Source organism: Pongo pygmaeus, chromosome 10 (genome assembly GCF_028885625.2).
Source record: "Pongo pygmaeus isolate AG05252 chromosome 10, NHGRI_mPonPyg2-v2.0_pri, whole genome shotgun sequence".
Classification (NCBI taxonomy): domain Eukaryota; kingdom Metazoa; phylum Chordata; class Mammalia; order Primates; family Hominidae; genus Pongo; species Pongo pygmaeus.
Window position 1 is genome coordinate 52,423,252 of NC_072383.2, and position 13,242 is coordinate 52,436,493.

The 13,242-nt window shown below is 37.8% G+C and overlaps 1 protein-coding gene across 1 annotated transcript; it reads right to left on the minus strand.

The window, feature by feature from the left end:
* Positions 1-1,932: 1,932 nt before the first annotated feature.
* Positions 1,933-3,873, minus strand: LOC129009890 (isocitrate dehydrogenase [NADP] cytoplasmic-like). The gene has a single exon (XM_063672813.1). The coding sequence runs from the start codon at positions 3,720-3,722 to the stop codon at positions 2,694-2,696; it is 1,029 nt and encodes a 342-aa protein (XP_063528883.1). The 5' UTR covers positions 3,723-3,873; the 3' UTR covers positions 1,933-2,693.
* Between the last annotated feature and the right edge of the window lie 9,369 nt (positions 3,874-13,242).

The following is a 13,242-nucleotide window of genomic DNA, read 5'->3' on the forward strand; positions in this document are numbered from 1 at the left end:
CATTTGTTCATAGTGAATGATCTTTTTAATTTGTTGCCAGATTCAGTTTGCTAGTGTTTATTTGAGAATTTTTGTGTCCATGTTCTTCAGGGATATTGTCCTGTAGTTTTCTTTTCTGATGTATCCTTGTCTGGTTTTGATATCAGGGTAATGCTGGACTCATAATAAGTTTGGAAATATTCCCTCTTCAATTTTTTGGAATAGTTTGAGTAGAATTGGCAATTTAAATGTTTGGTAAAATTCAGCAGTAAATTCATCTGGTCCTGGGCTTTTCTTTGATGGGAGACATATTGCTGCTTCAATTTGTTATTGGTATGTTCAGGTTTTCTATTTCTTTTCAATGCAATTTAGGCAGATTGTATGTGTCTGGGAATTTATACATTTCTTCTAGGCTTTCCATTTTGTTGGCATATAGTTGTTCATAACAGTCTCTAATGATCCCTTGTATTTCTGTGGTATCAGTTGTTATGTTTCCTTCTTCAAATTTCATTTTGAGTTTTCTCTATTTTTTCTTAATTATTCTTACTGAAGGTTTGCCAATTTCATCTTTTCAAAAATCAACTTTTTGTTTTGTCTGTACTTTATATTGCTTTTTAGTCTGTTCATTTCATCTGGCTCTCGTCTTTATTATTACTTTCTTTCTATTAGTTTTGGGTTTCATTTGCTCTTGCTTTTTTAGTTTCTTGAGGTGCACCATTAGGTTGTTTATTTGAACTCTTTCTGTTTTTTGAAACATTTATTGCTATAAACGTCCCTCTTAGTGCCACTTACACCATAGCCCATAGATTTTCTTATTGTGTTTCCATTTCTTTTGTTTCAAAATACTAAAAAATTTCCTTCTTAATTTCTTCATAGGCCCATTGATCATTCAGGAACATGTTTAATTTCCATGTGTTTGTATAGTTTCTTCATTTCCTCTTGTTAATAATTTCTAGTTGTATTCCATTGTGGTCAGAAAAGATATTTGATATAATTTTGACTTTTTTGAATTTGTTGAGACTTGTTTTGTGATCTAAAATATGATCTATCCTAGAAAATGTTCCATGTGCTGATGATAACAATGCGTATTCCATATCACTTGAATGAAATGTTCTGTAAATATTAGTTAGGTCCATTGGGTCTAGTGTGAAGTTTAACCTGGATTTTAAAAAATTGATTTCCGTCTGGATAATTTGTTCTTTACTGAGAGAAGGGTATTAAAGTCCCCTAACATTATTGTATGGAAGTCTGTCTCTGACTTCCTATCTATTAATGTTTGCTTTACATATTTGGGTGCTCTGGTGTTGAGTGCATATATATTTGCAATTGTTATAGCCTCTTGCTGAACTGGCCCTTTTATTATCACATAGTGACATTCTTTTCTCTTTTTATAATCTTTGACTTGAAGATTTTGGTGTCCATTTGTATGGAACTTTTTTTGTATCTCTTCATTTCAGACTATGTGTGTATTTATAGGTAAAGTGAGTTTCATTAGGCAGCATATATTTGAACCCTGGTTGTTTTTTTTTTATATTTTGAGACAGAGTCTTGCTCTGTCACCAGGCTGGGGTGCAGTGGCACGATCTCGGCTCACTGCAACCTCCACCTCCCAGGTTCAAGTGATTCTCCTGCCTCAGCCTCCTGAGTAGCTGGGACTACAGGCGCGCAACCCCACACCCAGCTAATTTTTGTATTTTTAGTAGAGATGGGGTGTCACTGTGTTGGCCAGGATGGTCTTGATCTCTTGACCTTGTGATCTGCTGCCTCGGCCTCCCAAAGTGCTGGGATTATAGGCGTGAGCCATCATGGCTGGCCTGAACTCTGTTTTTATTTTTTATTTTATTTATTTATTTTTTTTAGTAATTAGCACTTAATTTTAATTAAAATCAACAGTTCAGGAGAAGATAAGGATTAGAATAGTGTTTAATATCAACTTCTGAGAAATCACATTTATATAAAAGAAATAAAACAGGCCAGCAGAAGTTCAAAAAAGATTCAGCTTACATTATTGCACTTGGATGAAATATGCTATTTAGAGTAGCACAATATTCAGGCCAGGCCAGGAGGAGAAAGAGACAAATGGAGAGGACAAATCTCCAGGTAGTATTCATTCCGGATTCCAAACTCTCCTGCGGCCTAAACAATATTTAGTCTATTGGAAACATTCAGCAAGCTCTTTACAAAAATGCCTGCAGTATCTTCAACACATTTGAGTTGCACTCATACTTTGTTCCAGTCAGGTGCAAGTTTAACGCACAGCTCTACCTCACAAAATGGGACATCTATGACACCAGAACTTCCCTGTGCCCAATGTCATGGACAGGAGGGGAAGGCAGTGAATTTCTACTTTATGCATATTTTAGGGAGCAATATTGTGGCTATCATTTACTCTTTTGAGCAATCTTGATTTTGGTCATTTATAATTAGAACATGAGAAAAAGTGACAGTGAATACAAATGAGTACTAACCGAATTCCTAGGCTGGTATTAGAAAATAAAATAAAATTTTTTAAAAAGTCCCTTGCCATGTTCACAAAGGTGGCAATAACTGTATATATAAGAAAAAGGCTGTAAACTTATAGAAAAGATAAACTCTGGCTTCTAAACAAATTACGAAATTGATTTTGCCTTTATCCTTGAGTGTAACACAGAAAAATGTAAACCTGTAGACCTAGTTACCAAAAGACACTTATCCTTCTCAGCTCAGGTATGAACTTAAAGTTTGGCCTGAGCTAGTTTGATCTGCAAGTTTTCTCCAAGTTTGTCCATGAACTCAAACGTATTCAAGTAGTCAGAACGTTGCGCATTGGGTAAACCTTTAATGCAAGCAGCCAAGTCCTTGGTCATGAAGCCAGCCTCAATTGTCTCAATAGAGACTTCTTCCAAAGCATTTGCAAAGAAGGCAAGCTCTTTATTGTTATCAAGCTTTGCTCTGTGGGCTAACCCTCTGGTCCAGGCAAAAATGGAAGCAATGGGATTGGTGGACATCTCCTGTCCTTTCTGGTACATGCGGTAGTGACGGGTTACAGTCCCATGGGCAGCCTCTGCTTCTACTGTCTTGCCATCTGGACAAACCAGCACGCTGGTCATCATGCCGAGAGAGCCATACCCTTGGGCCACAGAGTCTGACTGCATGTCATCATCATAGTTTTTACAGGCCCAGGTGAAGCCTCCCTCTGATTTCATAGCTTGGGCCACCATGTCGTCGATGAGCCTATGCTCATACCAGATCTTTTGGGCTTCAAATTGGGACTTGTACTGCTTGTCATATATCTCCTGAAAGATGTCTTTAAAACGCCCATCATATTTCTTCAGAATAGTGTTTTTGGTGCTCATATACAAAGGCCAACCCTTAGACAGAGCCATTTGGAAGGAACTGTGTGCAAAATCTTCAACTGACTTATCTTGATTATACATCCCCATGGCAACACCACCACCCTCTTCAAAGTTATGTACCAGGTATGTCACCTTTTGGGTTCCGTCACTTGGTGTGTAGCTTATCTCTACTTTTCCAGGCCCAGGAACAACAAAATCAGTTGCTCTGTATTGATCCCCATAAGCATGATGACCTATGATGATAGGTTTTACCCATCCACTCACAAGCCAGGGGATATTTTTGCAGAAAATGGCTTCTCTGAAGACCGTGCCACCCAGAATATTTCTTATGGTGCCATTTGGTGATTTCCACATTTGTTTCAACTTGAACTCCTCAACCCTCTTCTCGTCAGAGTGATAGTGGCACATTTGACACCAACATTATACTTCTTTATAGCTTCTGCAGCATCCTTGGTGACTTGGTCGTTGGTGTCATCACGATTCTCTATGCCTAAATCATAGCTATGTAGATCCAATTCCATGTAGGGAAAAATGAGTTTCTCTTTAATCAATTCCCAAATGATTCAATGATTCATGTCATTTCATCTCCTCGCATCTCTACCACAGAATCACCACTGATATTTTTGGACATTTTTGACTTCAATAAACCTTGACAGTGAATGAATTTCTTATCACCCCAATTCCTCCCAGTCTTGCAGACTCAACTGAATGTAGTTTATCTCCTGGATTTGTTCCCTTCTTTGCACGCAGGCCTCGACTCCCTCCATACCCAAGATCTGCGCTTTTATCCTTTACATCATTCCTGCCTTCTGAACTCTGTTTTTAAATTGATTCATTCATGTACCTTATTTTTCAAATTAATTAATTAATTAACTGATTTTGAGATGGAGTCTCACTCTGTTGCCTGGGCTGGAGTGCAGTGGTGTGATCTTGGCTCACTGCAACCTCTGCCTCCTGAGTTGAAGTGATTCTCCTGCCTCAGCCTCCCGAGTAGCTGGGACTACAGGTGACTGCCACTGGCTAATTTTTGTATTTTTGGTAGAGGTGGGGTGTCTGATCCCCCATCTCAGCCTCCAAAAGTGCTGGAATTACAGGTGTGAGCCACCATGCCTGGCCCATTCATGTATTTTAATTGGAGTATTTAGTCCATTAACATTCAGTATAATACTTGATAGGTAAGGACTTACTGTCATTTTGTTACTTGTTTTCTGAGGAGTGTTTTTTAACTACTCTCTTCCTTTCTTCCCTCCTTAGTGTCTTCCTCTGTGGTTACGTAATGTTTTCTGGTAATACATTTTAATTCACTGAGCTTAATTTTTGGTGTATTTAATATAGGTTTTTGCTTTGTGGTTGCCATGAGGCTTACAAAATTATCTTATAAATATAATAAGTTATTTTAAACAGATGACAACTTAACTTTTATCACAGAATAGAACAGAAAGAAAGGAAAAACCAAAAAACTCTATATTTTAATTCCACCCCCCATTCTGACTTTTTGTTTTTTCAATTTACATCTTTTTATATTGCCTGTCTCTTAAAAGGTTGCAGTAGTTATTTTTTATAGATTTTTCTTTTGGTCTTCATTCCAGATTTTTGAGTAGATTACACAATGGCGATATTAGAATATTGTTAATTTGTCTGTTTGTCTGTGTACTTACTTTTACCAGTGAGTTTCTTTCTTTCTTTCTTTCTTTCTTTTTTTTTTTTGGAGATGGAGTCTCACTCTGTCACCCAGGCTGGAGTGCAGTGGTGTGATCTCGGCTCACTGCAACCTCTGCCTCCCGGGTTCAAGTGATTCTCCTGCCTCAGCTTCCCAAGTAGCTGGGATTACAGGCAGCTGCCACCACACCCAGCTAATTTTTGTACTTTTAGTAGAGATGGGGTTTCGCCATGCTGGCCAGGCTTGTCTTGAACTCCTGACCTCAGGTGATTCTCCCCCCTTGGCCTCCCAAAGTGCTGGGATTACAGGTGTGAACCACTGCACTCAGCCAGTGAGTTTCATGTCTTCAAATGTTTTGCTTTTGCATGAAAGCGTCATTTTCTTTCAGACTGAAGAACTTTTAGCATTTCTTGTAAGATGGGTCTAGTGGTGATGAATTCCTTCTGTCAGCTCTTGTTTGTTTGGGAAAGACTTTATCTCCCCTTAATGTTTGAGGGAAAAATTTTTCTGGGTACAGTATTCTTGGTTGGAAGTTTTTTTTTTTTTTTCCCATTAGCACATTGAATATGCCATTCTACTTCCTTTTGGCCTTTATGTTTTCTCCTGAGAAGTTTATTGTCAGATGAATCCGAGCCCTTTTATATGTTATTTCCCTTTCTTCTCTTGCTGTTTTTATGATCCTTTCTTTGTCCTTGACCTTTGAGGGTAAACTCTCAAAGTCTTATACGCCTTCAGGTGGTATTATTTGGATTGAAGTCATTTGGTGATCTCTAGCGTTCCTGTAGCTAGATTATATCTTTCTCTAGGTTTAGAAACTTTTCTGTTATTATTTGTTTAAATAAGCTTTCTAACAGTTTCTTTTTCTCAATTTCCTCTTTAATGGCAATGACACTTAGATTTGCTCTCTTAAAGGTATTCTCTATATTTTGCAGTTGTTCTTCATTTCTTTCCATTCTTTTTTCTTTCTTCTCCTTTGACTGTGTATTTTCCAATAGCCTGTCTTTGAACTAACTGATTTTTCCCACTGCTTGATCCATTGTGCTGTTGAGAGCCTATAATGTATTTTTCAGTTTAGCAAACATATTTCTCAGTTCCAGGATTTCTGTTTAAATTTTTAAATTATTTGAATATCTTTGTTAAATATCTCTAGTAAATTTCTGAATTGCTTTTCTGTGTTATCTTGGAGTTCACTGAGTTTCCTTTGAACTGCTACTTCGGATTCTTTAACAGAGCTTATACATCATTGTCTCATTATGGTCAGTCATTGGCTCATTGCTTTGTTCATTTGTGGAGGTCAGAGTTCCCTGTTTGCTGTTGTTCCTTATGGATGTACATCTATGGCTTTGCATTGGAGGATTACTTACAGTTTTTGCTGTCTGGCTTGTTTTGGTCTTCCTAGGGTATGTTTGCTATGGGGTAATTTTTAGCTGCCTGTGGGTCTCCTTATCCTACAGTGTTGCCTCCTTTTCAACACTAGATGGTGCCTTAAGCCCAGGTTTGGCTTGGGCTTCTTGCAACTGTTCAGCGTTGCCCATCCCTGACTGAGGAGAGAGAGGAAGTCTCATACCCATCAGGGAAACCTGGCTAGGGATTTGTGCTCAGAAGACTGGTAGCATGTGCCTCATACAATGTCGTACTGCTGAACAGACACTCTGATTTGGCATATCCTTTGCCTTAAAGACCAGGGTTTCACAGGCTGGGGTTTCTAGTCCCACTTTCCCTCTTTATCTCCAGCTGCCCTTGGGGTTTTCCTTCCTACAGGTACTCATGCTGTTTCCCATGAGTTGAGGCAGGAATGCTTTTCCTACAAGGGAATCCACGATGGTGGAGAAGCTGGCTATCTACCTCAATCTCACTTTTTCCAATCTAGAAACCATGAGTCTGAGGGGAATTTTCCACAAATGGTGCCTGGCAGATTGAGGATCGGTATCAAAGATAGACAGGTTTGTTTCCCTTACCTGAAGCTTGGAGTTTCTCACTTCTCTGTGGCTCTAGGGATTGCCCCAGCCTCAGATTTGAGTTTTAGGATTTTGCTGGTTATTTTTATATATATATATATATATATATATATTTTTTTTTTTTTTTTTGGAGGTGGGGACAGGGTCTTGCTTTGTCACCCAGGCTGGAGTGGAGTGGCTCCAATATGGCTCACTGCAGCCTTAACTTCCTGGGCTCAAGTGATCCTCCCACCTCAGCCCCCCAAGTAGCTGGGACTACGGGTGTGTACCACCATACCTGGCTAATTTTTTGTGTTTTTGTGGAGGCAGGGTTTTGCCATATTGTCCAGGTTTGTCTTGCACTCCTGGACTCAAGCAATCTGCCCACCTCAGCCTCCGAAAATTCTGGGATTACAGGTGTGAACCACTGTACCTGGCCCCTGGTGATAATCTTGATGCTGGATATTTGTTCTTGGTTTTCTGTTGGGGAGAGCAAAGTCAGATTGTTTCTGCTGTACCATTTTGATGACATCTTTTGATACTAAAATCTTTTAAGGAAAATATAAGAATAATGTATCACAGGCTAATCTTGTTTATATAAAGATGCAAAAATATGATCAAATTAGCAGCAAAGTGAACCTAGCTATCTTAAAGACAAGACACCACTTCAGGAAAACCGGATTTCCTTCTGAAAAGAATTTTTTTTAAAGAAGTCTGTTATTATTACTCATCATATTTAGATATTAAAATAAAACATATATGATTATCTAATTAAATGTAGAAATAGCATTGGTAGCATTCAACATCCATTCATTGTTAAAAGTCTTAGAAAACAAGGAATAAGAGGAAACTTTCTTAACATGAAAAATTAAGGTTATTTACAAATCTACAGGAAACATCATATTCAATTGTAAATTACTGAATGCACTTATCTTAAAATCAGAAATAGACCGGGTGCAGTGGCTCGCGCCTGTAATCCGAGCACTTTTGTGGCTGAGGCAGGCAGATCACCTGAGGTCGGGAGTTCGAGACCAGCCTGACCAACATGCAGAAACCCCTTCTTTACTAAAAATACAAAATTAGCCGAGAGTGGTGGTGCGTGCCTGTAATCCCAGCTACTCAGGAGGCTGAGGCAGAAGAATTGCTTGAACCCAGGAGGTGGGTTTGCAGTGAGCCGAGATCATGACATTGCACTCCAGCCTGGGCAACAAAAGCAAAACACCGTTTCAAAAAAAAAAAAATTCACAATAGCAAAGACTTGGAAGCAACCCAAATGTCCATCAATGATAGACTGGATTAAGAAAATGTGGCACATATACACCATGGAATACTATGTAGCCATAAAAAAGGATGAGTTCATGTCCTTTGTAGGGACATGGATGAAGCCGGAAACCATCATTCTCAGCAAACTATTGCAAGGACAGAAAAACAAACACTGCATGTTCTCACTCATAGGTGGGAATTGAACAATGAGAACACTTGGACACAGGATGGGGAACATCACACACCAGGGCTTGTCATGGGGTGAGGGGAGAGGGGAGGGATAGTATTAGGAGATATACCTAATGTAAATGACAAGTTAATGGGTGCAGCACACCAACATGGCACATGTATACATATGTAACAAACCTGCACGTTGTGCACATGTATCCTAGAACTTAAAGTATAATAATAATAGTAAAAAAGAAAGCTTTGGAACACACACAAAAAAAATCAGAAATAATTCAGAGAATGCTGCTATTACTACATTTATTCTCATTATACTAGAGTTTCTAGCCTGATTATTAAAATAAGAAAAGGAAATAAAGGGTCAAATAGTTGGAAAGGAAGAAAGAAAAAAAATGTCGTTATTTGTGGATGGCCTGATTATCTATATAAAATCAAAAATCAAAATAATCTATAATTTATCAAAAGTGATATACTTCAATATCTTCATTTATAAAATAGATAATAATGTCCACTCTGTTTATGAGAATTAAATAAAATGCTGTGTATAGTCCTACGACATTGAAATTATACTGCAGTTTCTCAGCTTCTCTTGCAACCAGAATGCAGGCTTGTGAACTAGCTCTTCTAATTTTAGGAACTTTCACAAGACCTTAGCCTGGAGATGAGCAGTGTGTGAAAACAGCCTTCATTTTACTGGCATATATTGTCTGCCAAAACATACAGGTTGAAAGGACAGCAATGATTGCAGGACTGATTTCTGATAGGGAAATACGTTTTACTGTTGTTTTAATCAAATTATTGGCATTTAGTACTTGGCAGCACCCATGGCCACGCAGGAGGTTTTCTCATCAAACCAGTCCTGTGGCAAAGTTGTTGGCATTTTTACCAGAAGCTTGAACATCTTTTTCTCCAGCCTTTCTAATAATTTCAGGAACTGCTGGTCTTTATTAAATTACTTTTCTGTTTAAATTAGCCTTAGACTAGGAGAGTTTGCAATAACTACCTTGACTAATACACAATTACTTTCACTTTTAAAAATCTTTATCATGCTTGCTTATTTTACAAGGTTGATTTAGTTGTGTGTAGACAATATAGGATTTATATTTCTTACCAGTTAATTTACCATAAGTATTCTTTCTACATTATTTGCTTTTCACTGTTTTTTATTTTAATGATTATAAGATAATTGAACATTGTGTTAGATCCATATTGCTGTAGGACACTTAGGTTATTTCCAGGTTATGGCTATTTTAACCAATGTAGCAATAATCACTTTTATGCATTTAACTTTTTCCCCTTCTTTGAATCCATTCTTAGGAGAATTCCCATGGTGTGCATTTTGTACCTACTGCTGTGTTGATTTCCAAAATATTACCTCACGTTTCTCAACATAACTTTTGAAACCCTGGAATGTAACATATTTTCAGAGAATTTTTATACCCATTGCCTTGTTTATCTGAAAAAAATCTGTGTTTGACAGGGCAGGTTTCATTAAATTCTTTCAGTTGATAAACTGAGCTTCAGATTTTTTCATGATGTGCCCAGTTTTTACCCTGTTGGTAGGAGAGCTGACATGAGAACTCCATGATGCCAGTAGTCTATTTCTGATGCCTTTAATTTCCATTAAGCACCTACTAGATTCTGAACACTGTTCTAAGCTATGGGGCTATAGCTGTGACCAAGACAAGATGAAAATAAGTTCTTACTCTCATGGAATTTACCTTCCATGAGACAAGAAACAAAGGGGATAATTTCAGATAGCTGTGTCATGAAAGTCCTACTAAATAGATGAGTCATTTAGATACAGTTTCCATTTTGATGTTTCTGTGGAGGTATATCTTCAAATGTGTCAAGATAATCCTAGTTAAATTGGTAATAATCTTACTTTTTTTTTTTTTTTTGATGGAGTCTGGCTCTGTTGCCCAGGCTGGAGTGCAGTGGCACGATCTCGGCTCACTGCAGCCTCCACCTCCTGGGTTCACGCTATTCTCCTGCCTCAGCCTCCCGAGTTGTTGGGACTAGAGGCGCCCGCCACCATACCCGGCTAATTTTTTGTATTTTTAGTAGAGATGGGGTTTCACCGTGTTAGCCAGGGTGGTCTCGATCTCCTGACCTCATGATCCTCCGGCCTCGCCCTCCCAAAGTGTTGGGATTACAGGAGTGAGCCACCGCGCCCGGCCGATAATAATCTTACTTTTACAACTTACCTGTTATACACTGTTATATTGTTCATCCCACTCGGCACTTTACAGGCACATCCTTCTATTGTCAGAATGAGTCCTGTGTAACATTAGGCGGGTTTATGTCTGAACTAAATGAGGATTTCACTCACTTACTCACTTGTTCATTCCTTCATTTATCTAATTTACTTTTCCATTCATCAAATATTTTCAAAACTGTACTACATGTCAGACATTGTGCTAAACGCTGTAGCTATAAAGAGAAATAAGGCATGGCCCCTGCTATTGAAAAGCTAAGAGATGAATAGACTTTTGGATGAACTGTGTCGTTTCAGTCTTGTAACATTGCCTGACTGTAGCTTATAGAGTTATAAAATCAATATTGTTTGCCTTATTCATCCTCGCATGATTTTCATTTCGCTTTAATCTTATCCTCCTTTGCTTTACCAAAATGGAGGACCTAATTTTAGTTTTGCTTCTAAGCAAGAACAATGCGTATTCTGTAGGGTGTCCTTTAAAGCTTCATGCCTCTGTTTTTAAGGTTTAGAGGGCTGATGACGGAGAGTTCAGATACTTCAACCTAGTTAACAGTGTGAAATCCTACACCTTACCTCTGTAGTTTCTCATAATGTCATTTCTCTGAGTGAACTGTCATTTGAAAGATGTCTTAATAGAACCTTGTATTTAAATAGCAGTTCATTTGTTTTTGTTTCTTATTAATGAAAAGTTATATCATAATTTCTGATCTGAAAAAATTGGTATAAATTCTGTCTCTTAGACTTAAAAAGCCTAATTACCTTAAGAACATATTCTTTACCTTTCTTATCCTATTTTTTTGTGTGTGTGGGAGATGTATACATATCTATCCTCATCCTTCCACCACTAAATTTGGCCACTTGTGAACAATCAGAGAAGCAAGGGTGGAATTTGCACTATCTGCTCACATGCATTAGTGTGAGCATCCTTGTGTATTTCTTTACAAATAAAAGCATTTATGTTTGTGTGCAGTTCAAAAACATGGTCAGTTTTGATATCTAGAAATTTCATAACTATAGTTTATAGAATATTTGACTATAGAATTCAAAATGGCTATGCAATGAAATAAATCCATTTTAGCAACACTGTTTTTTTTTTCATATAGATTCAGGGCTTTGACTGTGTTTTTAGGACTGGAAATGGCGGTATTTGAGGGAGCGATTGTAATTCTCTGAAGTGTGTGTGTGTGTGTGTGTGTGTGTGTGTGTGTGTTGGCCTAATGAGATAAGGAATTAATCATATGGCATTTTATGTAGATATCAGTTGCTTATCTGAAACTGCAGTATTTGTATGAACAGATAATTATTTTTGTCATCTTCCTTTCTACTTGTCTGCCTCTCTCTTTTCTATCTTATTTCAGTTTCAAAGCTGGGTATCGTGATGAAAGAGAAAGTGCCAGTGGATCTTGGCATATTCTTTTTTTTTTCTAACAAAAACTTTTATTGTGAAATATGACATACATACAGAAAAATACATATACACATACACACATACCCATGCAATTTAAATAATATATGGATTTTTTATACTCACTACCCAGAATAAAAATAGAATATTACCAGTACCTTTGAGATATTCTGAGTCTTTTTTAAATACACATATATTATTTATTGTTTTCAGTAATAGGTACTGAGGTACTTCCAATACTTAGAATTTTTTTTTATTATACTTTAAGTTCTCTTCCTTCTTCCTCCCCTATATTTATTGAGATATGTATGAAGGACTATGACCTACTTGGGGCATGGGTAAATATTTACAGTTCGAAGAGTGAACAAGATTTACAGAGTTATAAAAATGATTTATTAGGAGTTCCTGATAGAAATATCACAATAAATTTCAGAAAGGGACTTTTTTTTTTTAAGAGACAGGGTCTGGAGTTCCTGATAGAAATATCATAATAAATTTCAAAACGAGATTTTTTTTTAAGAGACAGGGTCTTACTCTATCAACCAGGCTAGAATGCAGTGGTTTGATCATAGCTCATTGCAGCCTCAAACACCTGGGCTCAAGCAATCCTCCCGCCTCAGCCTTTCACGTAGCTAGGACTATAGGTGCATGCCACCATGCTTGGCTTATGTTTTAATTTTTTAAATTTCTGTAGAGACGAGGTCTTGCTCTGTTACTCAGCCTGGTCTTGCACTTCTGGCTTCAAGTGATCCTCCCTCCTTGGCCTCTCAAAGCACTGGGATTACAGGCATGAGCCACTGCATCCAGCCAAAAAGGAAAATATTTTTAAGAGTATGATTTTGGAAGCTTTTATTTCATTTTTTTTTACAGTTGGTTTATCAGTTTTTTATGACTGGCCCAGTGAAATACCTAGACCAATGGTTCTCAACTGGGTGGAATCTTGCTTTCCCAGGAACATCTGGCAATATCTGGAGACATTTCTTATTGTTGTAACTTGGTGGTGCGGCAGTGCTACTGGCATGTAGTGGGCAGAGGCCAAGGAGGCTGCCATAATGCCCAGGGCTTCCTTGACAACAAGAATTATCCTGCACAAGACAGCTGAGACTGGAATCTCACTGCTCCCCATCCCCGCCAAAGCTGGGTATCGTGATGAAAGAGAAAGTGCCAGTGGGTCTTGGCATATTCTTTTTTTTTTCTAACAAAAACTTTTATTGTGAAATATGACACACATACAGAAGAATACATATACATATACACAC